The following is a 27,625-nucleotide window of genomic DNA, read 5'->3' on the forward strand; positions in this document are numbered from 1 at the left end:
TCTTTCCATGGCTTTCTTCAGGCTCTTAATGAAGCTGTTGTTTACTTTTTCTGTATTATTTGAATTTATTTATTTTTGTTTCCTCCTAGTGTATAAAGCCCATGAGGGCAAAGACGCTCCCTGCCTCACCAGTGGCTCTGTGACACTGTGGCACTGCAGCCTGGGTACAGGTGTGTTCATGTGAGGCATGTAGCCTTGCTTTTCATCAGTGAGTGAAGAAGGCCGGGAGGTTTCACCTCTGCCTGTCAAAGGCCCCGGGGTTCCAAAAAACGCCAGAGCCAGGCTTTGCACTTGGGCCCACTGGTCCACAGCCCCTCCGGTGCCCCATCTGGCTCTGCCAGGGTGACTCGCCCCTCCTCGCCCCTCTGGCCCTGAGGCTGGGGTGGCTTGCCCCGAGCTCCCTGCCTGCTGACCAGGGGACTCAAGGGCGGATGTGGGGCCCAGGGGCTTCTCCCTTGGCCTGCCCAGCACGTGTTGGCCACCGTGGCTATCACTCAGTCTTTTGATATTGAATAACGACCGTCGAGAGCTTGCGTTCGGTTTAAAAGTCAAACGTGGAGCTCACCCACTCCCAGCCCGACCGCTACGTCCACTTCTGTGCCTGCTCCGTAGCCTTTCTCTGCCGTCCCCAAGTGAGGACAGGTGTGGCGGACCCTCCTCCCTCCCGGGAGCCAGGGGTGACGGTCGCCGGACAGCGCGCAGCCCTGGCGCGGGGCCCGGACTCCCAGCCCCGAGGAGGCTCGCCGGGTGCCCCAGGCGACGCCGCCGGTCCCGTGCCTCAGTTTCCCCACCCGTAAGGGCCGGGTCCCCGCAGCTGGCTCTACAGGTGACACACCTGCTTCCGGGACTGGCCGGGCCTGCGGGCCTGGCGCGCGGAAGCCAGGCGCGGGGCTTGCGGGGCGGAGCGGGGCGGGCGGGCGGCGCCTGGCCGGGGAGGCTCCGGGGGGCGCCCGCGGGAGGGCGCGGCCGGCGCGGGGGGCGCGGGCGGCGGCGGCGGGGGGCGGAGACCGGCGCGGCTTCCGCTCCCGCGCGCCCTGCTCCCTCCTCCCCCGTCGTCCTGGTCCGCGGCGCCCGAGGGGGAGGCGGGAGGCGCCGGGAGCCGCGCGAGGAGCCGCCGCCGCCGCGCCATGGAGCCCGAGTGAGCGCGCGGGCCCGTCCGGCCGGACAACATGGACGCGGCGCCGCCCCGGCCGCCGCCGCCGCCGCTGCTGCTGCTGGCGCTGTGCTGCAGCCTGGCCCCCGCCGCGGGTAGGTGGGCGCGGGCCGCGCGGACAATGGCCCGGCGCCCTGGCGGCCAAGTGCCGGGCGCGCGTCCCCGGGAGCCGACTTCGCAAGTTCGGGGAGTCGGGCGCGCGCCGCGGACCCCTCCGCCCCGGGGCCGCGCGGGCCCTTTGTCTGGACCTCGGGCCCTCCCCGGGGACGCGGCGTCCCGGGCCGGCGGGCAGGGCTCGCGGTGGGCAGCGACCGGCGGGCCACCAGGTGCGGCGCGGGCGGGTCCTCACCTGCCTGCGGGCACGGGGGCGGCCGCGCCGAGCCGGGAGCGGTGGCCCGGGGCGGAGCGGGGCAGGCCTCGCCTGTCGGGAGCGTCCCGGGAACTCGCCGGGAGCTGCCTCCTACGGCCGCGCGGCCTGCGAGCTCCGAGAGCGGATTTAAGTTGCTGCGAGAAAGTTCTGAGCACTGGCGCGGGGCGGCCTGGCCCGTGCTGCTGCCCCTTTGAACTACGTGGCTGTCGGTTTCCAAACCGAATGACACCTGCCAGGTGCCCGCACGACCCGAAGGACCCATCTGGCCACTGGGACCCCAAATGCTGGCGCCCGGCCGTCACTGACCAGTGCCCAACCCCAGGGCCGGCTGCGTGGGGTGACGTGGTCCCCGAGTGTGGGGATGTGTGGGCAGCTGTGCTCCTGCCTCAGTTGTCCCCGGGGTGGGGTTGGTGGCAGGCTGGGAACCGTCTCTAACTTTTGGTGTGTCCCTGGGGGTGGAGCTGAGGTCGGGAGGACTTGGGAAACCTAAGCAGTTGGAAAGGCTACACATGTTCTTTTAATTTGGAGATTGCCATGTGGTTTTTGAAGCAAGCCTCTTGCTACCTAAATGGTTCTAATTCGTGTGCGTGTTTTGTTTTTCCGGAGTGTGGTTGTCCAAGTGAACACTGCCCGCAAGTGCCTGTGCACACCTGGTGTTCTGTTGGTGGCAGTTTAGTGTTGGGGGAGCCTCAGGTCTCTTTGTCTGGGCTTCACATCGAGGCCAACAGCTGTCTCTGAATATTTCCAGTGTGGCCACTGCAGGGGCTGGCCCTGAATCTGTGCTCACATTCCCCGTGCCGGGGCCTCTGGATGGAGGTTTGGGGGGTGGCCAGGAGTAGGGAGAGTGGGGCACTTGTTTGCTCCAGCCGGCCTGGTGCCCAGTGGAAGCCTGGAGTTCCGTGGGAGTCGCACCCCAAGTTTCTCCCTCCCGGGAATGGTGTTTACATTTTTGGGCCTCCTCTGGTGCTAGCAAAACAAGGTGAAGCCAAAACAATGCCGGTCTGGATCGTTCAGGCCAGCGCTGCTCCTTCTCTTTCCGGAAATGCCTGGGTCACCGCGGCAGAAGGGGTTCTTTGGGAAGCTGTTTGTTTTAAAGGTGGGGTTTCTAAGCCGGCTGCATCGCTTTCCACCTCATTGCAGTTTTGGATTTCCTGTGAGTTTTGGGGTGACGTTGCTGGGATTGAATGCGTGAGGGGCGTGGGATTCAACACCCTAAGGAGAAAGAGTTCCATCTGTGGAGTTCAGTTGTGTATGAGGCAAAAAAAAAAAAAAAAAAAAAAGAGTTGATTGTTTTAACATTAGGAAGGCAGGCCTGGGGACGCCAGCTAAGTGGTAATCAGTCCTAAAATGGAAGGGGACCAGGACTCTTGTATGGCACCATCTTGACGGTTCTCCCAGGTTGTGCCTGATTTTCTGACAGATGGGTACTTCTTGAGGCCTGGAACGAAGGCAGCAAGTCGACACCTAATTATTTTTCCCGATTGCTTCCTGTTGCAATTTAAAGCTGTGAGCCCACGGAAATGCCTTTGTTCTAGTGGGCCCTGTGCGGTGCCGGGACCGGCATTCCCCTCCGCAGCCCCAGGCCTCCCTTCCCTGGGAGCTCGGCACTTGTTCAGGTTTCTGCAGAGGCACCCTGTCCCCCGCCCCCCCCCTCCCCAGGGCGGGACAGGCAGGTGTTGGGCTAAGTAAATGCTGTGTGGAGCCCCTCTGAAGCAGGGGTCCACGCCTTGCACCCTCTGGTCCAAGAAATTACCTGGTCAAGCTGAAGGATGCAGCATTGGTTTCTGGCCTCTGGGGAGATCACCTCTTGGTTCCCAACATACTTGGAACCAGTTTAATTTTGGCCACCGTGTGTCACCACCCAGGCATTCAGCGGATTCATTCATGGGTGGGGGTGTGCGCAGTCAGGTGAGGACTGGCCATCTCTTTCTGCTTGTGGAGGGGCTGCCAGGCCTGGGGGCAGGGCAGGGTTCTGGGTGCTCACTTGCTGTTTGACTTGGGTGGCTGACTTCACCTCTCTGTGTCTAGTATCTTTATCTGGCAGCCTCCTCCTCTCCCAGGTGGCGGGAGGTGTCAGTGCTGTGCGGGGCTCTGGGCGCCATCCCTGGCCCAGGTGAAGGATGGTGGTGGTGGAACGGCAGTAACTGCAGTTGTGGGATGGGGTCTGTGGTCTTTCAGGCCTGGAAGGTCCGGAGGCTGTTAGGACAGTCTGGATTTGTCTTCTGTGTGCGACCTTGGATGTCCAGTCCACTGACGGACTGGTTGCTGCAGCACCTAGTGGGTGCGGGGTAGGTAGCATGGACAGTCCTGGTGCCCAGCACCTCGTCCCGGCCTTGCCTGTGCCCTGGAGGGAGCTTGGGCAGCTGTCCACTCTGCACGCCTTGGTGTTCTTTCTGTAACCTGTGAGCTTGGTGGAGACAGGAGCTGACCTGCAGGGGGCCCACCACACAGGGCCTGGGGGTGTCTGCTGGAAGAGCTCAGCTTGGGCACTGGGTGTGACGCAGAGACTTCAGGCAGGGGTGACGGAGATGCAGCTGGGGCTGGGGCTGCTCTAGGTGAGGAGTGGAATGGATGGCTTTAAAGTTGAGATGAAACTTACATAATAAAAAATTAACCATTTAAATGTGTACAGTTCACAGTTATTTGGCAAATCCAGTGTTTATAATCATCACTCTTATCAGGTTATAAAACATTTCCATCACCCCAAAGAAAACCCCATGCCCATTACACCATGATTTACTATACCCCTACTGCCGTCCACCAGCGTTCTGTCTCTGTGCCTCTGTCTGGTCTGGGTAGTGTGTGTGTGTGTGTAGGTTTTTTTTTTTTTTGAGATGGGGTCCCAGGCTGGTCTTGAACTCCTGGTCTTGTTTGGGGGGGTCTGTGTTGGGTCAGGGTTGGTCCCCAAGGGTGTCTGGACCTTCAGTGATCCTACTGCCTCAGCCTCCCAAAGTAACTGGGACTACAGGTGCGCACCACGGAGCCCAGCTGCATTTTCTATAAATGGATCCTGCCTCACATGGTTTTGTGTCTGATTCTTTAGTTAGCATGGTGTTCTGGGACCTGTGTCGGTATTTCATTCCTTTTGATGGCTGAAGACTATTCCACTGTATGGACAGACTACATTTTGTTTATTCCTTCACCTTGGTTGAATTGATCTTGGTATTTCTTGCAGCAGCATGAGCTGGGGGCCAGGGTGCCCTAGTGGAGTAGGACAGTGGCAGGATTTAATCTTAGATCCTCCTGCTGAGGTTCAGAAATGTTATGGCCCCTGTGGACAAGCTGGAGAGCCAGTGCTGGCCCCTGGGGAGGAGGACCTGGGCCCCAAGGGCTGCTGGTAGAGTGGAGTGAGTGTTCAGTGGGGACATTGGTAAAGGAGGCCCCAGGGCGGCCACTTAACACACACTCAGAACTGGGACTTTGGCAGGGCGGCCTGGGGGCTGGTGGTGTCTGGCTCCCTTCGCACATTTGCTCAGTGGCCTGTGGGCTCCGAGCCAGCCGCCCTGCAGGGCCATCCTGGGGGCAGCACAAGTGATGGGTAGAGGCAGCTGTGGGACTGCAGGGAGGCTGGGCCTGGCTGGCGGTCTGCTCTCTGCCTCCTCTTCAGCCCTGGAAAGCCATCTCCTGGCTCTTGGCCTTGGTCCCCACCTCCGCGGAGTTGGGGTTCAGAGAGTGGGTGCTGGGGAACAATGCTGAGAGCGCCTGTTCTGTGCTGGGTTTCCTTTGAGAGGGCCCCTGGGAGCACAATGGAGAGCTGGAGTCCCTGGGGACCGGGAGGTGGGTAAAGATGTTTGGGGGTCTGTGCTGGGTCAGGGTTGGTCCCCAAGGGTGGCTGGCCCTGCACGCCAGGAGCAGAGCTGGCTGTCCTCTGGGTGAGGGGGGTCTGCTCTCTGGGGAGCAGCAGGAGGTCCTGTGCCCTTCCCTGGGTGGGGAAGGCCACCCTGGCGTACATGGCCAGTCCACAGTGGTTCCTGCCCATTCCTGAGCCCCGTGTACTTGTCCTGTGGCTCCAGGTCCAGCCTTTGGTGTCCAGCTTGTCCTAGGTGGGGGTGGCAGCAGGCCCTGGTGTGAGCCCTGTGATGGAGCCTGAGTGCCCCCAGATCCCACCACGTGTTCCCTGTCCCCTGCTCCTTGTGCCTGGGGTCTCTCTGCCACCAGCCCCCATGAAGGTTGTGGGGAAGTTGCCTCTGAGCCCATTTTGGGGGGTTGGGGGGCTGTACTTCCTGGGTGTTTTCTTATTGGCTTTGTTCGGTGGTATTTAATTTAATATGCACTTTGTTGAGCGATCGCTACCAGCCTGCCAGGGTGCAGGGGTTTGTGGTTAAACTTAAGCCAGGGTTCACCAGGGAGGAGAGAGGTTTTAGCTTTTGGGTGTCCCAGGTGTCCCCTGAAGAACAGGGTGGCTCCTCTCCCACGCAGGTGCCCAGCAAGGCCGTGGCACACACAGCTGTGCCCATCACCACAGGAACCCGGCCGTCACGGACCCCATGGGGCCTGGTGCTCCCCCCCTGTCTTCTGGGGACCACGGGCCCTCTCTGTGCCTCAGGCTCCTTATTTGTAAAACAAAGACAGTTGTCCCCAGTCTGTGAGGCCATCTCAGGCCTGAGGCTTTGTGGTTCTCTTCCCTCAGGAGGGACCTCGAGGGACAGGGTGCCCGCGGGAGGAGTCTCTTCCGCTGCTCCCTCCGCCCGCTGCTCCCCGCTCTGTTCCTAGGGTTCCCCACGGGGCTGCCTGGCTCCCCCGGTCTCAGGTCCCCGTCTCAGATCCTCCTGTCTCAGGTCTGGCCTGTGGCCTCCCAGTCTTGTGGCCTTGTCTCTGCAGTTCCAGCACCTGGGCCGCCCCACAGAACTTGTCTTCTTCCTGGGTCTGGGGGCATCAAGATGGGCAGCCTCAGGGTGCTGTCCGGGTGAGGGGTGGCCTGCACAGCTGGCCTGGGCCTGAGCTCTGTGCCCTCCCTGGGACCCCCCCTGCCCCAGCTTGTGCCTGAGCCTGGACTCCACTCTGAGTCCCTCCACTGTGAGTCCTGCGTGGCCACACTGTGCCCTGCTGCGGGAGGCCCGCCCAGCTGACGTCCCACCCCAGGCCCCTGCTGATCGTCAGCAACTGTCTTCTCAGAGGCGTCCAGTGGGGGACCAAGGCTGGGCAGCCCGCCCCGGTGTGGTCCTGCCACCAGCTGCTCGTGTGACTGAAGCATGTCACACCGGCTCCTGTGAAGCATGACATCCCCGTCACTCGTGGCTGTGTGAGCACTGAGGGCCCATCCAGCCTGGGCGCATGTGGCCGTCCTTCTTGACCGCTGCTCCCGCAGTTGCACAGGGGGACATGCCAATGGGGGCTGCTCTGGGCCGTAGCAGCCTGGCTGCCCGCAGCCCGACTGATACTTGGTTTCTGGGTATCTGGCCACGTGGGCTCCACCTAGTGCCGCCACGTTGGGAATTGTCCCCAGTGCCGAGGCCTGGAACTGTACCTGTGACCCTCTCATGCCTGACCTGGCACAGCCCTGCCTGCACTGTGCCCCGCAAGGAGCAGGTCCCAGCCCCTGCATTTCCCATGGAGCCAGGCAGCTGGAATTCTAGGGGGCACTGCCAGGTGGTTTTCGGGCTTCCAGGGGAGTGGGCTGCGAGCACTGCTCTCCTGGAGCCTGCCCTCCCTCGTGTGAGAGCCCCGTCTGCGGGTTGGGTGGTGGGGTCAGGCCCTCATCTGCTGCTGAGCTGATTTATTTTTAATTCACAACTACTTTTTAAGTCTCAGGAATGTAAGTCAGAGTTGGCCTTTTGGGCCATTTTTAGGTGTACGGTTCAGTGGGGCACATGCATTCTGAAGTCCTGTGGTCGCCACTGCTTCCAGATTTTTCCATCACCCCAATCAGAAGCCTGGTGCCCACAGGGCAGTTGCTCTCCGTGCCCCCCCACCCCCCCGCCAGTCCTGGCCACTCTGTTCTGCTCTCTGTCCCCGGGATTTGCTCTTCTAGGTCCCTCGCTCTGGGGGATCTGCTTGGCTTCTTTGCTAGTGTTCAGCACCGACATTCGGTGCAGTGTCTGCCAGGCTCGATTGAGTGGCCGCGGGTGTCAGGGTTTCCTTCTTTAAGGCTGAATGATGCTCTGTTGTGGGGCACATCTCTGTCGCTTCTGCCCCCGGCCGCCCCGAGTGCTGATGTAGTGGCTGCTTCCTCCTCTGGTGCGCCCAGAGGGGGGCTGCTGGACCCCACAGGACTTCTGCCTTGTTCGGGAGCTGCTGGACACCATAACCCGCGGGGTGGGAGCTGCGCTTTCTGCAGTTCAGGCCGTGCTGGCTAGTTGCCTTTTTTTGGTGACATCCTGGCCACTCTAGTAAGCGTGTGGTGCATCGTACTGTGGTTGGGTTTGCGCTTCCCTGGTAATGCTCACCGGCTTGGCTTGTGCTTTTTGGCCACTTCGTTTCACAGATATATATATTTTTTCCCTTTTGTTATGAGGAATTGAACCCAGGAGCACTTAACCCCGCCTCCCCAGACCTTTTTACTTTTTATTTTTGCTTGGAGCCTCATGAAGTCACTGAGGCTGGCTTCAGACCTGAGATCCTCCTGCCTCATATATTTTGTGAAATTTTTTTTAGTTGTTGAGGGACCTTTATTTAATTTATTTATCCATCCGCAGTGCTGAGAATCCAACCCAGTGCCTTACCCATGCCTGGCAAGCGCGCTACCACTGAGCCACAACCCCAGCCCCTACCTCGTATTTTCTAAATGCAAGAAACACGTGAAAACATGTATATGTTAACATATTTACGTATTGCCCATAGAGAAGCCGTGTGTAAATATCTGTCTGCATGTTTAAGCAACGCAGTGCTGGCCCTGGTGCCTCTTTCTGTGAAGACAGGTGTCTGTTACTTATTGCCGATTTTATTTCTCCCCTTAAGGATGGCCAGACCTTTAACATGTATCTTAGCATGCTACACTTTTTCAAACATGCACTTTTAAAACATATCAAAAAGATTGTGCACCATGATCAGGTAGGATTCATCCCTGGGATGCAAGGCTGGTTCAATATACGGAAATCAATAAACGTTATTCACCACATCAATAGACTTAAAGATAAGAACCATATGATCATCTCGGTGGACGCAGAAAAAGCATTCGACAAAGTACAGCATCACTTTATGTTCAAAACATTAGAAAAACTAGGGATAACAGGAACTTACCTCAAAATTATAAAAGCTATATATGCTAAGCCTCAGGCTAGCATCATTCTAAATGGAAAAAAACTGAAGGCATTCCCTCTAAAATCTGGAACAAGACAGGGATGCCCTCTCTCACCACTTCTATTCAATATATTTCTCGAAACACTGGCCAGAGCAATTAGACAGACGAAAGAAATCAAAGGCATAAAAATAGGAAAAGAAGAACTTAAATTATCACTATTTGCGGATGATATGATCCTATACCTAGAAGACACAAAAGGGTCTACAAAGAAACTACTAGAGCTAATAAATGAATTCAGCAAAGTGGCTGGATATAAAATCAACACGCATAAATCAAAGGCATTCCTGTATATCAGCGACAAATCTTCTGAACTGGAAATGAGGACATCTACCCCATTCACAATATCCTCAAAAAAATAAAATACTACTCAAACATGCACTTTTACAGAGATTAATGATTATGAACATTTTCTGTGTCTTTGCTTTTGTGTCTCTGTTCTTTTTAAGAAGCCAAGTGGTCTTTCCTGGTGCAGGTGCCTGTCCCTGCGTTGCCCCCGGAGGGTGATGGGTGTCTTCAGGCTCTGTTGCTGTGACGGGCAAGGCAGCAAGTGCCCCTGCTGTCTCTCTGGGCACTTGTGTGCAGACGTTTTGGTAGGATATATTCTTTGTCAAAGTATGTCCATTTGGCTTTTATTTATACCATAAGAAACTACGCAAACACTGGCCTCCCTGTGTCCTCGCCAATGCTGCCATTCAACAGATTTTTTTTTAAAATTGGCATCAGTTTGGTTTAGAATTACAACATGTTTTGATTTGCACTTCCCTCCTTACCAAGGCCATTTGTTTTATTTTTCTGCGAATTGCCTACTCTCCTCCTCGGCCTATTTTTCTGATGTTTATCTTTTTCTTATTGATTTGTAAGAACTTTTTACTAAACGAGGTCATTAATTCTTTGCTGATTTTGTTCCAGGTTTTCCTTCTGGTCTCTAGCTGGTCCTTAATGTTTTTTTTTGTTTTTTTTTTTTCCTGGCAATATATTATTATAAATACATTAAAAAGTTTCATGTAATCAAAACTCTCTTTCCCCTTACGACTGGGTTACAGGTATTATTACTCTATCCCCAGATTTTCAATATTTTTCTCTTTATCTTCCAGGAGGATGATGACGACAACTACTATTACTTTGTGTTTTACGTTCCCATGTTCATTCTAGCTGATTTTTGTATGTGGTATGAGGTAGGGATCTAGCCATTGCATAAGGAGTGCCCAACACCTTGAGGAAGTGGCCCCACCTGTCCCCATTTATTTAAAATGCCATCTTTTGGGGCTGGGGTTGTGGCTTAGTGGTAGAGTGTGCGTCTTGCATGTGTGAGGCACTGGGTTCGATCCTTAGCACCACATGAAAAATAAATAAAGGTATTGTGTCCATCGACAACTAAAAAAAAAAAAAAATATTAAAAAAAAGGTAAAGTGCCATCGTTTGTGTGTGGTGCTCCGGGTGCCTGGCTCCAGGTCCTGGACCCTCCCGTCCCGTTGCCCGTTTCTCTCTGGTCTAGTGTGCTGCGGTTTTTGCTCTCTGTACCACTAGAATATATTTTGAGCTCAGTTGTGCAAAATTCTTCCTCATTTTTCTTTTCAAAAACTGTGTTGATTCTTTTTGCACATTTTCTCTTTGGTGATAAACTTCGGAGCCACCTATTGTCACCTTTGATCTTTAGTTTGGGGGTGGCCAGTGGTGACCTCGGCTAGGTGTTAGAGGACTGGATTTCCAGTGGTTTCCGCCCATCAGCCAGTTCCTGGCTGCGGGCATCAGCTCTTCTGCCGCCTGCAGACAAGCTGGTTTTGATGCTGGCGGTTTCTGTTGGGTGCGCGCTTTCTAGCTGCTGAGATGTCCTGCCACAGCCCTCCCTGGGCTGCTGGGGAACTGGCCCCAGTGCTAATTCCTTCGTTAGCCCGAAGGCAGGTGTAATTACTGAGTAAATGGTTGCGCTCCTCCCCAGCTCCTCCCCAGCTCGTGAGCTCCTTTAATTCCTTCCCTGGGCTGCACCCCAGTCAGCCCAGATGGGGAGGCGGTACATGCCTGGCAGCACTCTCAGGAAATGGCTCCATGGGCATTAATAGCTACTTGTGGCCCTGGCCAGGACGCACCGGCCTGGATGCCCTCCAGTCCTCGTCCACTCTCCGGGCAGCTGCCACCTTGCTCCACCGGGAAGGGCAGGCGGTCTCTGTGATGGGGCTGAGGGTTGATGAGCTCACTATGGCCAGGTGGTTTTAGAGCAGGATGGTTTGGAGCTTGCTTCTGTGGGCGAAGCCATCCCCCCACTTTCCCCAGCCCAACTTGGTTTCTGAAGGGAGCCTGGGTGGGGAGGGAGAGGGGAGGGCTGTACTGCCTGCTGCTCAGGTGGGAGCTTCAGAACCTGCTCCTGCCCCTTCCCCACGCCTGGACCCCCTGGGCTCCGAGCTTCACCATAGGCCCCACATTTCTCGTTTGGTGAAAGACGAGATCTGGAGTGGAGGACATCAGGTTTAGGGGGCCTCTTGGCTTTCCAGAACCTTTTCCTGGTCTGTCTTATGCGCTGGCCAAAATAGTTTTTCTAGAACTAGTTTTCCCAGCCTTCTTCCCTTGTGCAGTAAACGGTGCCAGTTCGCTGACATCCAGAGCTGGGGCTTTGGCCAGGCAGGCCTTGCCCCTCCTCCAGCCAGGTCCGCTGCGGAATCCAGCACCCTCTGTGGTTCTCCGCCCTGGGAGGGCCTAGAGAACAGCTGCTGCCTCCAGGGCGGCTTTCTGCCACTGCACAGCGCCTGGTGGGTGCTCCATCAAGGTCTCAGGGCCGCCTGAGGCCGCGTCTGTCTGGGAGCAGATCTGACCAACCTTGCTGCCCTGGCCCCAGGGTGGGCTGCCTCATGAGCTCCTCCGCCCTCCCCAAGTCCCGCTGGGCTGTGTTCCCCAAACTGGGAGACCCCTGTCCTGCTCCCCGACAGAGACTCCAGGGCCAGCGTGGGGACCCCCTCCCAGTGGTAAGAGTCGTGCGTCAGCGGGATGGACTCGCAGGGCCCGCAGCGGCCAGCTGTCTCAGTGTGAGGAGCCCGGCACACTCCCTGTGGACTTGGCCCTGAAGCCGTGTGTTTGGCCGTGTGATGGGCGTCATGCAGCACAGACCCCGAGATGTCATGGTGGGGTGCAGCACCTGTGTCCTTCACTCAGCACTTTGATCATTAAAAAAGTGAAACTTTTATGTATTTTTGATAAATTTTTTTATTCATCTTTTTTTATTCTTTTAAGCTATACGTGACAGTAGAGTACATTTTGACATATTATACATACATGGAGTGTAACTTCCCATTCTTGTGATTGTACATGATTATGTAGTGTTTTTAATTGTGGGAAAATGAAATAATAAAACGATGAATTTTTAATCTGAAAAAAAAATTGTGCTTTTGTTTTTTTATATATATTTTTATTTATTCTAATTAGTTGTACATGACATTAGAATGCATTTTGACACATCCTACATAAATGAAGTATAACTTCTCATTTGCCTGGTGGTACATGATGTGGAGTTACGCAGGTCATATAATCATATATGCACCTAGGGTAATAAGGTCCAATTCATTCTGTTATCATTCCTACCCCCAGGCCCCTCCCCTCCCTTTACTCCCCTCTGTCTAGTCCAAATTACCTCTGTTCTTCCCTCCCCGTTCGTTATTGTGAATTAGCATCTGTGTATCTGAGAACATTTGGCCTTTGATTCTTTGGGATTGGCTTATTTCACTTAGCATAATATTCTGGGTTCATCCATTTACTGGCAAATGTCATAATTTCATTTATCTTTAGGGCTGAGTAATATTCCATTTTGTGTATGTACCACAGTTTCCTTATCCGTTGATCTGTTGAACACCACCTAGGTTGGTTCCACAGTTTGGCTATTGTGAATTGAGCTGCTATAAACATTGATGTGGCTGTATCCCTGTAGTATGCTGATTTTAAGTCCTCTGGGTATAAACTGAGGAGTGGGATAACTGGGTCAGTTGGTGGTTCCATTCCAAGTTTCTCCACACTGCTTTCTGTAGTGGTTCACCAATTTGCAGTCCCACCAGCAGTGTATGAGCGTGCCTTTTCCCCCACATCCTCTCCAACATTTATTGTTGCTCGTGTTCTTGATAATTGCCACTCTGACTGGAGTTAGAAGGCATCTTGGTGTAGTTTTGATTTGCATTTCTCTGATTGCTAGAGATGCTAAACTTCATATATATATTTGTAGATAGATTATATCTCCTCTTCTGTGAAGTGTCTGTCCAGTTCCTTTGCCCTATCATTGATTGGGTTGTTTGGTTTTTTTGGTGTTAAGTTTTTTGAGTTCCTTATATATCCTGGAGATTAGTGCTCTATCTGAGGTTCATGTGATTTAGAGATTTTTTTCCAATTCTGTAGTTTCTCTCTTCACATTATTGATTGTTTTCTTTCTAGTTTGATTCCATTCCATTTGTTTATTCTTTTTTTAATTTTTTTTTTTTTTTAGTTGTAGATGGACCCAATACCTTTATTTTATTTATTTATTTTTATGTGTTCCTGAGATTGAACATAGGGCCTCACACATGCCAGGCAAGTGCTCTACCAGAGCCACAACCTCAGGCCCCATTTATTAATTCTTGATTTTACTTCTTGCGCTTTAGGAGTCTTGTTAAGGAAGTCAGTTCCTAAGTCAACATGGTGGAGAGTTGGGTCTACTTTATCCTCTGTTAGGCAGGGTCTCTGGTCTAATTCCTAGGTCCCTGATCCACTTTGAGTGAGTTTTGTGCATGGTAAGACATAGGGGTCTAATTTCATTTTGCTACAAATAGATTTCCAGTTTTCTCAGCACCATTTGTCGAAAAGGCTGTTTTTTTCTCCAATATATGTCTTTGATGCCTTTGTCTAGTATTTATATAGAACCGTATTTATGTGGGTATTTTTGTCTTCTATTCTGCACCATTGGTCTATTGCCGCAGCCCAGCTGGCTGGACAACCTAACCGGGGTGTGACAAGAAACTTGTGTAGATCGATACAGCAGGAGTGGGAGCCGTTTATTGTAGGACAGGAGGGGTATATATACATTACACACAGCTTATCTTAGTTAACATAAACTAGATACAGCAGTCAACCAATAAGGAATCTCCACACTTAATGGCTCGCTGGCGTTACTTCAGAAACCACTCCCTCTGGCAAAATGCCAGGCGCCATCTTGACTTATTTACACACCCTAACAGTCTATGTATCTGTTTTGGTGCCACTACCAGGCTGTTTTTGATACTGTGGCTTTGTCGTAAAGTTTAAGGTCTGGTATTGTGATGCCTCCTGCTTCACTCTTCTTGCTAAGGACTGCTTTGGCTATTCTGGGTCTCTTATTTTTCCACATTTCTGGATTGCCTTTTCTCTTTCTATGAAGAATGTCATTGGGGTTTTAATAGGAATGGCATGGAATCTGTAGAGCACTTTGGCAGTGTGGCCATTTTGACAGCGTTAATTCTGTCTGTGCAAGAGCGTGGGGGATCTTTCCATCTTCTAAGTGGTCTTAAAAAATTGGTGCTTTTGAGTTAAAACTACGGATAGGTGCCTGATTGGGGGACATTTTTAATACAGTTACAGTTTTTTAGATACAAAGAGCATCACTCCATCTGGTTTGTGCCCCTGGAGGCCGTGTGCCTGTTCTGGGGGCCTTTGCTGTCCCTGGGAGGTAGCCCTGCCCAGACGTTCCTTCAGGACACCTGTGTTGTGTGGCTATTGCAGTCCTGGGCCTCACCTGCTGAGGAAGCAGAGCTGGGCCTGCTGACGGCCAGGTATGCCACCGTGGGGTGTGCGCTGACTTTGGCATTACCTGTGTCTGCTGCCCCACTGTTGAGTTGCTGCATCCATCCCTAGTCCTATGGAGCGGCCCTGGGCGTGCAGGGCACCCAGTGTGCAGCATCGTGTCTTCTTGTAGACGGGTGACCGCATGGCTGGGGCTGGAACCTCGGGCAATGGTCTGAACATCACGTGGGCTTATGCCAGGGCCCCCGGGGACCCAATGGGCAGGGACGTGGAGAGCCAGGCCCTGGGAGGCTCTGGGGGCATGAGCAGGGTTCAGTGGGCTCCTGTCACTGCCTCGCGGGGCAGTTTCCCTTTGCCTTTTACAGTGTTGGGATTTCCTCTGCTGCTGGAGTACCTCTGTGGCCCTGGGCTGGGAGTGACTGACCTGGAGGGCCAGGTGGATCTGCTGCGGTGCAGGCAGGGTTGGCTGCCAGGGCGGGCACAGGCTCTGGGCGACGTCCTTCTTCTGCTCTTCTCTGAGGAGCCCTGGGCGGGGTTCCTGGGTGGACAGGCTCCTGCACCCCGTGATCCCGTTCTAGATCTGCCGACCACCTGGAGCTTCCTGTGCACTTGAAGAGGCTTCCACCAGGAAGAGACGTGACCCAGGTGGGACCCACCATGCCCACTGTCCCAATCCTGGGCCATCAGTGTACCTAAGGGATCTTGTTAGAGAACCACCTACCTGCCAAAGATCCCTGGCCTTTGAGCAGTGACCTGATCCTACCGCGAAGAGGCCCCGCAGTCTCCTGGCGGGGGATCTTGGGCGTGGTGTTGCAGATGGGGAGAGCGTCCAGGGTGTTCCAGGTCTTTCTAGCTTGGACAGCAGGAGTGGACGGGAAGGTCAGTTAGCAAGGTCAGTGAGGAGACAGTTGCCTTGTGGGTTCCCTGAGGTCCCGTGGGGAGAGAGAGCCTGTGCAGTTAGGCATAAAGAGGACAGGTGGGCCGAGTTTCTCTCTTGCCTGCTCATAGTACGTACAGCAAGTTTGGTCACCAGTGGACATTCCACAGGATCACCCCACCATGGCAGAGGTGGCTGGGTGTGTGCGTCTGTCCCACGGCCTGGCCCATGCTGGCCTCTGAGCAGAGGCTGCTATTTTGGGCACCCCTGGGCCCAGGATGCGTTGAACCCCTACATTTGCTGTGAACAGCTGAGAGGGCAGCAGCAAGCCCTGGTCCTGGGCTGCCCAGCCTCTAGCCTGGGACTGGGGGGCACATGCTGCCTCCCCCACCCGATCTGCTGACCCACATTCCTGCTGCATGCTCAGCGTCCTGGTCCTGGACAAGCCCACCACCCTGGGCCTCAGTTTCCTCTCCTGTAATGGTAGATCATCCTCACACCCTGCCCCCGGTGCGTCAGGAGGATGCGGAGGACAGTGGAACAGCGCCAGCCCAGGCCTGATGATGTTTAGCGATCAGGGTTAGTGTTGCGTCCATATTGTTACTGGAGCTGGTGGGTCCTCGGGGTTCTAGGCTCAGGTGCACCTGGAGTGAAAGGTAGCTCCCTGGAAACCATGTCTGCTCTGCTCCGCGGCCTCTGTGCATTGGTTTCGAAGGTAGAAGGATGGGTGTGGGCTCCAGCTGATCTGTCCGGTACTGATCTTGGGGGGACCCCTGGTGGGTGGGAACCCTGCTGGGTGGGCTGGGGATCTGGGTTCTCGCTCTCCTGGAGCCTCTGCTTTGCCAGGGTGTGCGGGGCTTTGGGAGACTGGCCGTCCTCCAGCAGATGCTGCATCCCCTCCCAGCTCTCTCTCCTGGGGGGACACTGCCAAGGAGATCCTGAGTCCTCTCTGCTGCTTTTCTCCTGCCCCGGAGCTGCGTGGAACCAGCAGGTGGAGTCCCAGAGCCGGCACTAGGTGGGCGGGCTGGCTCCTCTCTGGTGGGCTTCCTGTAGCCGACAGCCCTTTCTAGTTTCTCCAGGGTCTTCTCCAAGACCCCTGCTTGACCTGGCTTCCCCTGCCCTGGGATGCAGACCGTCAGGGCCTTTCCCCTGGGAGATGCTCTGCGGTTAGCAAGGGAAGCGACTCCACTCCTGTGCCAGGCTGAGTCTCTACAGTGGGGGTGGAGCTCACCATCCTTTCTCCTGCAGCCTGCTCTGGCTCCCCATTGCCTGCAGCAGGATGAGAGCAGATCCCTGCTGAAGCCCTAGCTCCTGGCCCTCCCTGGCCCTCTAGCTGCAAGCCCAGATGGGACTGGCCAGCCTCCTCCTTGGCCCGTCTCAACTTGCTGCTAGCCTGGGGGAGATACAGTCCCTCGCTGATGCATGCCCAGCATGGAAGCAGAGTGAGCGCACACAGGCAGGGGCTCCATCCTCGTGGCTGGCCCCAGGTCAGTGGTGATCCCAGGGAAGCTGAGGGCTGAGTGGCACCTCCTCTCCCCTGCTGCAGGCCCTGGCTCCTGTGCAATCTGGACCCCAGCTTTCTCTACATCGGGGTCCCCTCCTCTTGAGGAAGTGTGCACCCGCTGTCCCTGTCATTTGCCCTCTGCTGTCTGACTGGTTATTTTTGCCTCAGGGAGGCTGGCCTCGTCTCTGAGGTCACTGTGAGGCTCGGAGCAGGAACATGGTTTGCGAAGGGTCCCTCCATCCATTGCTGCACCTGGGCTCAGTGTGCTGCAGGAGCATCATGTGCGGTCAGGAGGTGTGGGGCTCCACACCAGAGCCCCGGAGGCACCAAGAAGCCCTGCAGTCACCCTGAGCAGGGGGTGCCCCGGGGAGTGTGAACTTGTGCTAGGCTTGACCCTGGCCCATCCTGCAGATGTGAACACCGACATCTAGCAGAACACGGAGTTTGGCCAACGTTGTGCAGGGTGGTGGGGCCCTTGGGTCCCCTTATCCTCTCTGACTGGCCAAGTCCTGCTGTTCATCGCTGCCCCCCACCACAGGTAGGGTTTGGAGCAGGCGCCTCACACATGGGCAGGAGAGTCTTGTCTGCTGACCCCCTAGGAGGCGCTAAACTGTCCTGGCCAGGAAGATGAGGGTCACCTTGGCATCTCTCGAGACACATCGCCCCATTGTCTGGATGCTGCTCGGTGTCAGACCCTTTGCCTTCTTTGTCCCACGGGGCAGTATTGTGGAGAGACCCGCGGGTCGGAGCCCTCCGATTAGCCTGGTGGCTTTGCAGGGGTACTTGGCCCTCGGGAGCCTCAGTCTCCTCACCTGTGACACCGGTGATAGTTGTCCTACCTCCTGTGAGGACTGAGTGAGGTCGGATGCTGCTGGCATGTGACAGGGCTCAGGAAGGACGGGCAGGTGTGGGATGCAGGGGCCCCTCAAGGCAGCCCGGGCACCGGGAGGGAGCTTCTCTCTGGTTTCCTCTGTCGGTCGTCCGTGTTCCTGTCTGCAGAGCCTGCAGCCGATGCCCGGGGAGAGGCCCACGCGGGGCCTGGGAACCGTCACCCTGGACTCTGGTGTCCCTTTAACCACACTTACGGCTCCTCTGGATTCTGAGATCTTCGGGCTGGTGCCCTGCGTGGATCCTCGTAGGCAGCTTCTGATACTTAGAATTAAAAGTTCCTCAAAGAACATTGGTGCCCTGAGGAGCTTCTGCTGAGACCAGGAGGCCAGGGCTAGAGACAGGCCGTGCCCTCTGTTGAGCTGTTAACTGGTTTCATCTGTCCAGTTGTCTGTGCACAGGACGTGGGTGTCACTGAAGCCCGAGGCGGCGTGGCCCTGGGCCTTGGCCTGCGCACTGCCACTATCTTCTAGGCACAGAAGATTGTTTGAAGGCAGAGCCTCTGATTTTGCTCACAGACAGATTTTGGGGAGGGATGATTCGTTGTTATCTTTTCAGCAGTTCTTTCTTTTTAACTTTTTCCAACAGTTCAGGGAAACAAGAGCCTGGACCAAGGTGTTTCTCCCTGGACGTGCCCCCCTCCCCAGGGCCGCCTTTCTACCAGTTCCAGGCGGGCTCTGAGCTCACTCCAGCTTCCTCTCCGGCAGAACAATGGGACTTTTGTGGCCACACGGGATCCGCTTCCCTCTCCAGTGGCCGTGGGGGAGGGCTGGGGCCATCCCACCTTCTCCCACCTCTGATAACAAGCTGGAGCCACTCTGGCCACCGGGCCTGGTGACTGCTGGGCTCTGGCTGCCTCCTTTCCCGAGGTGGTAGTTCTCGGTCATGGCTTAGGGCCACCAAGGTCGGCACCTCTGTTCCGGTCTCTGAGTTTGCCTAGTGGCCTTGGCACCAGATGATGATAATAGTCCTAATAATGACTCTGCTGCTGCTTCTTCCTCCTGCCCCTCGTGCCCCTCCTCCTTTGTCCTCTACCCTCACCTTGAGGAACCCAGGGCCTCCTGCCTGAGCTCTGCTCCTAGGCCCAGCCCAGCCCCTGTACTGAATTCTTCTGCATGTGACAGGACTCGGGAAGGATGGGCAGGTGGGGGATGCAGACGTGAATTGCATTGTTCCCGTGGACCCTGAGACCGGGTGCCATCTTCGTTAGCTGCAGTGGCTCTGACCCTTTCGCTTGGCTTTCTGTGTCTACTGCTGGTCCTTGCCCATGGGGGTTGGGGGGGACAAAGCCAAGATGCTAGAGGACAGAGCAGATGCAGAGTTGGTGGGGGGCCAGGAAGAACCTGGTGTGTGTCACCAGAGACCAGCAGGCCAGGCAGCATCCTGGCTGCTCAGCCTGTCCCTTGTTTACTTGAGAAAGCAGGGGTGGGGCAGCAGGGCGGGGCAGCAGGGGTGGGAAGCTAGCCGCACAGGTGTGGGCGCACAGCTTAGAAGTTCCTCCTTGGTTGATTTCAAAGGACAGCTAGAAAGTCCTGTGTAGAGCACATACCTGGGTGGTTCTGACGCTGGTCTGAATTAAGGGCAGGCCCTGGGGAGGGGGGCGTTGCTTTTTTAGGGTGTGTGTTTAATTGAAATCCTTGTGTTTAAATAAATGCCTCCTGGTTAGGATACCCAAGATGCAATAGATAGAGCTGAGGTTTGTGGTGCACTTCTGGTGTCCCCGGAGGTTCTAAGAGGTGTCTGTGGATTCCTTTAATGCCTCCGCTGCCCCCATGTTACGGATGAGGAAACTGAGGCCTGGGGAGTGGAGATACTTGCAGGGTTCATGTAGGGACAAGGGGTTGGCAGATGGTGGCTCCAAACCCACCTCTTAAGGGGCGTTTGATGATAGTGTTTGCTTCGAAGTCACCCTGGTGCTAAGCTGTCCTTGCTGGCCGGACCTGGCCCTCTTGTTTAACAACTGGGGAGACCGAGGCCACTGGTGCCTGTGCAGACGGGGTCTCATGACCATGGGTGAAAACGGCCACCGTCCATGGAGAGAGCAGAAATTACTTCCCTGCCACTGGAGGGGTCCAGAAGGAAGCCCCCCAGAGGTCCCCAAGTACATCTCCATCCCAGCATGGCTTCTCTTGCTCTTCCCGTGGTCTCTGGCCACTTCCGGGAGCCTGGCAGGCCAGAACGGAGATGATATGTAATCAGAATGCTATATTTTGTTGAAAATAAGAATGTTAGTAATGGGCTGGTTTCTGGCAAGTCAAACTGGGACTCTGAAATACATATTTTTCTCTGCTCTGCCCTAAACCTTCTAATTAGGGAAAGCTCACATTTGCAGAGGTGAATCGAATGTCGTGGCCCCCCGCCCCCGGCCCGGGCATTGCTGCACTGATGCCATTCCACAGAGGGTCACTAGATCAGGGCTCAGAGTGCTCAGGGTGCTGTGCGCTTGGCCAGCAGGCGTGTGGGCCACCAAGCCCTGACTGGCATGGGCCTGGTCAGCGTGAACCTGGTCATGGTGCTGAGGCAGAGACGCTGGCCCAGGTGGACCCCAGCTGTGGGGAGATGGCTCAGTGCAGCACTTTCTCAGGAGTGTCCACTACGCAGTGTCCCATGGCTCCACCCCAAGGCCACCAGCTCAGGGCTCTGTGAGGGGCTGGATTTGGAAGAGGCAGTTGGTCCTGGTAACAGTGCTGGTGCTTGGCTGTTTGCTCTGCCCGCTGGAGTTTTGCTGGACGTGGCCGGTGTTCAGGAGCCAGCTCTGCAGCCTGGCAGGCAGCTGCGAGGAGCATGGTGCAGAGCCCTGGGCCTGGGTGTTCAGATGGAGAGCGTCCCTGGCCAGGGTCAGAAGGCGGCTCCTCATAGTGACCCATGAGGTGGGGCAGAGTTCCCTGATGTGTCCAGGCAAGCCCTCCACCCCAGGCCACATCAGTGTGAAAGGGCTGGGGGCGGGGAGTGGCAGAGCGCGCACCTGCTCTGGGTCCACCCACCGCTGCCCATCTCACCTTTGTCCATTCAGGTTCACATCGTTTTGTGTTTTGCTCCTGACTCTGGGACAGTGTTTTTCAAAATATGCTCCTGGGGTTAAAATTAAAAATACTCTTCCGTGGTCAGGAACATTTAGGAAATCCTGGGGCCGGGGAGTGGGGGGAAGACATGAACTGGGCTTCCTCACCGCAGGACTTCTCAGAGCCTCTAAGATGGTTGATCACTTCCAGGCTGTGTCCCTCTGCCCAGGCATCCTCCACGGGCTGGGGAGAGAGGGCAGGCGCCTAGGCTGACCGGATCTGGCCACCGCTGTTCCTTACTGCCACCTAGCTTTGGCATGGCTTCTCAGAGCTGTCACGCTGGGCGGTGTGCAGTGACCCAGTGTCGTTTAGCTCCGGTTAAGAGGTCTAGCTCTGCATTCTTGGGGGGTGCTCTGTGGTTGCTCCAAGGGTTGTCCCTCCTAGTGGAGTCTGCGAGTCCACAGCCTCTGGAGCAGTGGCCTGGTGTCCGTCCCATCCCTCCCCACTCCCCTCCTGGAACTGGACTGGAGCCGGCCTTCTCGGTGGTGCTTGGCACGGCCATGTTCAGCTGGGGCCGTGGAATCTGGATCCTTACCTGCTAAAAGGAGTGGAGGAGCCAGGCTTCCTGACGGCCTGTGAGGCCAGGCTGGCTCAGGTGGTGGTGAGCACCCGGCCTGTTCCACTGGGTCGACTGTCCTTGTGGGCTTTGGGCCAAGGGGCAGGTGCTGGGGAACTGACTTCTGGGACTTCAAAGGCTGGGCCTCCGTGACAATCTGATGGTCACCCCTGGAAGTGTGCTGGGGCTGGAGTCATCCTCTGGGTCAGAATTAGGGTCCTACAGTAACTCCTGGCAGGGCCCAGGTCCCCTGTGGTGCCGGGCAGCCCTGGTGGGCAGACCGTGGGCCTGTTTCTGGGCCGGGGCCTTTGCTGTCTCCCAGGACTTCCCAGCGTGGCTGAGCAGAGCCCCAGGCCACTTCTTTTGTGGACTGAATCTAAGCTCTGCCCAGAGCCCGGGACTGAGGAGAGCTGCCCCCTGTTCTGAGCATAGGGCTGGCCTGTCCTCCCGCCACCCTGCCTTGGCCCTGCTGGGTGGTGGGGCACCCTGGGCCCTCCCGCCCGTATCCCTGCTTCCTCTAGACCCGAGCCCTGAGCTGTCTCCTGTGCGGGAGGTGTCTGGAGCAGCAGGGTCCTTCTCTTTTCATCTTGTGCAAGTGATTTCTTACTTCCTGCTCCACCCCGGCCTGCCCCCTGCGCGTTTCCTGTCCCCCTGCTTCCCTGACCTTTCAAATGTGGTGCCTGCTCGGGAAACTTGCTGGGCCTCAGAGTTAATTGTGGCCTTCCTCTGGGGCTGTGTGCGTGCCCTTTGGGCGTGTGAGTTTGAGTGTGAATGTGAGCAGTGCGCAGAGGCGTGGGAGTGTTGGGACTGGAGACAGGGGACAGGGCACTGGGGGCAGCAGGAATGGGGGTGCTGAGGGGGCGCTGGTAGAGGCAGGGAAGTGTGTGTATGGGGAGCGGGGTGTTCCCGCGTGGCTGGGCTGGAGAGGGCGGGTAGGAACCAAGACTGAGGAGGTGGCTTGGTTCTGCAGCCAGGGACCTGCGCAGCAGTCCTTGAGAATGCAGCTCCGTGGATGTGCCCGGCTCACTGTGTTAGCTGGGTCAAGGATAGAGCTCGCAGTGTTCTGGAAGGTTCCTCCCGCCACCTCCCTGGCCCCACTTTTCTGACTTCTGCAGCCAGACTCTTGAGCCGTAGGAAAAGGTGTCCGTCATCCCAGCAGCCTCAGTAGGAGAGGAGGCAGGCCGACCTCTGGAATAGGTGGCAGTCACACGCCAGCCCTGGGGCCACCTCTGTCCTAGACTCGCAGCGATGACCTTGTTATTCATTTGTGTTCCAATGTCAGCAGCTCACGCGATCCTTGGATGGATCGATGGCTCTTGATCATGACAGACCTGGACAGGAAGGGCAGGTTGGGGCCAGTGTTGGAAGCACTCGTCCCTCCTGGCAGCTGGCCGTGGGCCCACCCTGCTGGCTGTACGTGGTCAAAGTGCAGATGGCCATGCGGGGGGGCGGGGCAGGGTGAGCCTTGCAGGCCCTCAGAGGACAGAGGCTCCCAGGGCCCTGGAGGCCAGGCAGAGTTTAGCCAGGCCTCCGTCAGCCCCGTGTGCAGACCAGGGAGTGTTTCTAGAAGGGGCAGGGCCTGAGGGCACTGACATGGCCAGACAGGGTCTGTTGAAGACATGGGGTCCTCGGGTGGGGCAGGGGCTGAGGCCAAGCTGGGGGCCTGGAAAGAATTTGGGGTGTGCTGGGCTTAGAGAGGCAGATGGAGTGATGGATGGAGAGGTGGGGTAGGCTGGAGACCTGGCCAGGTGCAGGTGGGCGGGAGAGCCATTCCAGGGCCTTGGGAGATGTTATCAAGGGTCCCACCACTTGAGCTTGCTGACTCTCCATAAAAGGCCGGTGTCTGCTTAGCTAAAGGAAACCCAAGATTTTATTATTGTAAGTGTCGAGTCCCTCGTTTATAAGATTTAGACAACTGCAGAATCATGTCACAGCTGAGTGTCTCTTGTTTAGGTAAGAGCCCAGGGGAAAGCGTGAAGCCATCCCTGTGTCTGGGGCTGTGGTCTTGGGGGTCACAACAGGGCTTGAGGGAGAGGGGCCCAGACACTGAGCACCTCCTGTGAGCCGGATGCAGAAATTCGGGTGGGGAAGGCCCCCTGCTTCATAGGACAGTGTGACGACCGTGAGCCTGGGTGTTTTATCTTTCATCCACCTTAATCAGGTTAGTTCTGTGGGAAGCTGGGGTCTGATTTTGCTGGGAAGGTTGCTAGTTGCACAACAGGGAATACTTTCAGCCCCTTCAAGAAGCCCCAACTTTATTCTTGGCAGACCATTTACACCTGGATTTGGAGAGACCACACATCGTGTCACTTGTGCCTTTGAGGACTGCACAGATACCTCTTTAGTCTCCATTGTTTCAAATATTCCTGCTTCGAGGGGAATGGAACTTTCTGGCTTGGAGATGGAACATTGTCCCCGCTGCATCTAGGTGACTTTGAATTTTCATGTTTCATTCTGAAATTCATGGGGATTGTAAGATTTCCTGTCCTAGCCATGCTATTTCATTTTTTTTAAACACTTTGTATTTAAAATATTATGTAATCAAGGACACAGAACTGTGTCCGAGAACTAATACGTAAGAACTGTATGCAAACAAATACCGAAACTCCACAGCAGGGGAGCAAGGAGGGCTGGGATCCAAGTTCTGGATGGGAAGGTGACACCTGGGAGATGTCAGCGTCCCCAGCTCCATCTGCAGATCCTGGGCAGTGCTCCCCCCTTCCCTCCTAGGGCACACGTGTTGGTGTCTGGCTTTTGAAACGGGGGGGGGTAGGAAGGAAGAGGTGCCGCGTGAGTGGAGGCCGGAGTTGGGATTGTGCTTGGGAAGCGAGGTGGGGCGGGGCTGCAGGGGGGGCCGGTTATGTGTGCACATAAGTAAATGACCCAGCCAGAAGGTAACCTGTTGATAGTAACAGGCCAGGCCTGGCAGTCTAAAGATGGCACAAACATAGAAATATAGAAAGGGAAAGTCGGGAAAGATCCCGGGCCGTGTTTGAAATGGGAGATGCTGCCATGAACGTGTGGGTTTACCACATGCGCGTGCACAGCCATGGAGAAGTGGCTGCAGGTGAGCGCGCACGTGCATGCCCAGGTTTGATGCACACGTGTGCCCAGAGCCTGCCACGGCCGGCCCTGCACTCCCGGGCCAGCTCCGCTGGGTCCCCACAAGCCTCCGGTCATGTTTTTACCCAGCACTTCCCGCACTTACCCGCCAATTGCAACCTCCGTCTGGCGCTCAGGGGCCCTGAGGGCGCTTCAGCACTGGCTCAGGGGACATTCTAAACAGCGAGGTGGCTAGCAAAGCTCAAAGGTGTGAGAAATGTGGCAACAGGACCCCCCCCGCCACGACGGTGTGGGAGCTGCCACTGGAGGCTGAGGGTACCTGCGCCTCCGGCCTCCTTGGGCCCGTGCAGCGGCCACTCCGCGCTTGGCTGTGTCCCTGAAGGTGAATGTGGGGCAGATGTCCAACTCTCCAGCCAGTAACTTGGGTCAGGAAGCTGATCTGTGTCCCTGCCACCTGGGTCTGCCAGGAGGCTAAGGAGCAGTGACCCATGTGGCCATGAGCACCTCTGCTGGACCCCACCACGAGGGACCAGCGATCTGAGGGCAGGGCTGGGGCTGGGACGGGTACAAGACGAACCTGCAAAATTTTTCTGTGCCAGAAAGTGAGGCTGTCCTTGAGGAATTGTAGGGACTGCCACCAGAATGCAGGGGCCACTCACAGGGACTCTTGCCATTCCACTCTTGGAAGGTCTGGACCAAAATAGATGACACTTTGGCTTCTGACCAGTTTAACAAAAGAGGAGTAGATGAGCACACGGCGTATGTGAAGGAGTAAAGGGTGGCCGTTGGAGCCTTAATGGCCAGGCGCTTAACAGAGTCCCATGCGAGGCTATAACCGCGGTGTGACTTGTCCTTTCAGTAGCTCATGACATTCCATAATAATGTGACCCGGGGCCCCAGGCATGCTAAGCAGGGGCTCCCCACCGAGCTGCACCCCTAAGTGAAGGGTTCCACGCCGCTGGGCAGCCACACCACCACCTCACCCGCCGTTTTGTAAACCGTGAAAACCAGGCCTCTGCGGCCGCCAGCGAGAGCAGTGAGTGGCCCTGCAGCCTCTGCCCTCCTGGCTGAGACATTTTTTTTTCATATGATAAAGCCTTGATCTGAAATTCCATAAAATGTTCCAACGTTGATTTTTGTGGACCTTGGGAACTTCTGAACTTGGAGGGGTGCTGGGCCGGGCGAGCAGGAGGACTGGCCCTCCCAGGGGGGCCTGGGGGAGCCTCACTTTCCTCCTGGGCTGCTGGTGCCTGACACAGACCAAGGAACGCAGCTGGAGTCCAGAGTGTACCCAGGTGGACCCAGCAGCCTGGCGCTGGTGGAGTTGTGGCCCCAGGACATGGGCACAGGGAGGTGTGCTGAGGGTGCTGCCAGGGCCCAGAGCAAGAGTCCCAAGCTGGAGGGAGGCAGAGGAGGAGGGCGTCGGGAGGCTGGGCGTGCTGTGGTAGGGAGCTCATTAACTGGCTCGAGCAGTTACGTCTGGGTGTCGCCCGGGCATGCTCGTCATTCACCAGGTCACGGTCCTGCTCCGGGGCTGCAGCCTCCCCTCTTCCAGGAAGCCTGCCTGGTCCACCCACAGCCAGCTCTTCTTCCTCGGAGCCCTAGGCACCTCCTGTCCCTGTCACTCCCCTCACCTTTGCTCCTTGCTGAGTGTGGGTCCCGCTCGACCACCCGTGCACCTCTGATTTCTTTATTTCATGGTCTCTCCCCATAGGGTTGGCACCATATAAAAGATCATTCCTGACAGATGCGTAGCTCCTTCCAGTGGTCCACCGGGGCCCGATGTGACGCTTGGTGGATATAAAGAAGGCCTGCGCTGAGAGTACTGCTGATTTTGGCCTGTATCAGAGCACGGATTACCTGGAATGGGCCCTTGTTTGGAGTGTCCGTGTAAACAGTGTGAAATGGGCGATCGGCTGGAAGCCCCACGTCTGCCTCGGATTCTATATATAAATATTGGATACGCTTATAGCGGTTCAGATGGGATTGCTGGACTTGAGTTTTCAGACTCCAGTGCTGCTGGGCAGGGCCTGTAAACTGACCTCGCCCCCCCCCCCCCGCAGTGGGCGGGGCCAGGCGCGGCCTTCCTGGGACTCTGCTCTGTGGGGGGCGGCAGGTGCGTGTGCATCCAGGGGGAGGCTGGCTGTTGCTCCCCTGGTTGGAGGGTGCTGAGAACACCCAGGGAAGTGTGGGGTGTCCCAGGTGCCCACCGAGGGGGACCGCACAGGTTAAACTGCGGGGACATGTGCTGGACGTAGCCCATCTCCAGGGGAGCTGGTCTGCTCACAGTGCAGAGGCGCCTTTCTGAAGCCCTGTGTGCATCAGGAAGAACTCGCGTCACGTGTCGCTGACCATTTTAGTGCACAAATCAGTAGCATTTAGGACTTGAGCAATATCGTCACCACGCCTCTGTCTAGTTCTAGAACATTTCCACTGTCCCCCCAGGCAGGCCCCATACCCATGAGGTGGTTCTTCCTCCCCCCGCCCCACCCCGGCCCCCTTAATTTACTTTCCGCGTCGTGGTCTCTCTGTTCTGGACATCCCCGTGAGGGACTCGTCCAGCGAGGTCTGTGTCCTGGCTTCTGTCCGCGAGCATCCTCAGGGGATATCCACGCTGCCGCGCAGGTCAGAGCTCCTCATGGCTGGGAGGCATCCCACTGTGTGGCGAGGCCATGCCTGTCTGCTCGTTCCTAGGGGGGACACTGGGCTGCTTCAACCTCCTGGGCGCCGTGAGCGCCCCTGCGAGCTCTGCCCCCGTGCCCTGGCTGGGGAGGCCGCTTGCAGTTCTTGGTGTCCCCCTGCACGGCCGGGTCATACAGTCGGTGTTGGTGGTGCTTTTTCAGGGGTGCCTTTTGGTAATAGCCATCATTTTCTGTTTTATAAATGACTAAACCGAGGCTCTGAAGGGAGGAGGAAGTCTTGCCCCAGAGCTCACAGCTGAGCCCAGGGCTGGCTTCGAACCCAGGTCCCAGAGTGTGGGCGGCAGGTTAGTCAGTGGTCCTGGGCTGGGGGAGTTTGGTTAATGGAGACCGTTACTAAACCGCCTGGCAGCGACTTATCCTTCAGTGTGTCGCTGCCCGGCCGAGCCTTTGTCTTGAGTCCTCTCGGTGAGGCCGGTGAGGCCCGCTGCCTCCAATGTGGGCGGCGCCAATTAACCCGGTTTCACAGCGAAGCTGTCGAGGTGG

General features: G+C 56.3%; 1 protein-coding gene across 1 annotated transcript in view; it reads left to right on the top strand.

Annotated features, from left to right (window-relative positions):
- Window positions 1-1,068: 1,068 nt before the first annotated feature.
- Window positions 1,069-27,625, top strand: part of Lrp5 (LDL receptor related protein 5) — a 99,637-nt gene continuing 73,080 nt past the window's right edge. The window contains exon 1 of the mRNA XM_076847707.2: window positions 1,069-1,248. Within this exon, the coding sequence (XP_076703822.2) occupies window positions 1,170-1,248 (79 nt within the window). The 5' untranslated portion in view covers window positions 1,069-1,169. The remainder of the gene's footprint in view (window positions 1,249-27,625) is intronic.

This window comes from Callospermophilus lateralis, chromosome 2, assembly GCF_048772815.1.
Source record: "Callospermophilus lateralis isolate mCalLat2 chromosome 2, mCalLat2.hap1, whole genome shotgun sequence".
Taxonomy (NCBI): Eukaryota; Metazoa; Chordata; class Mammalia; order Rodentia; family Sciuridae; genus Callospermophilus; species Callospermophilus lateralis.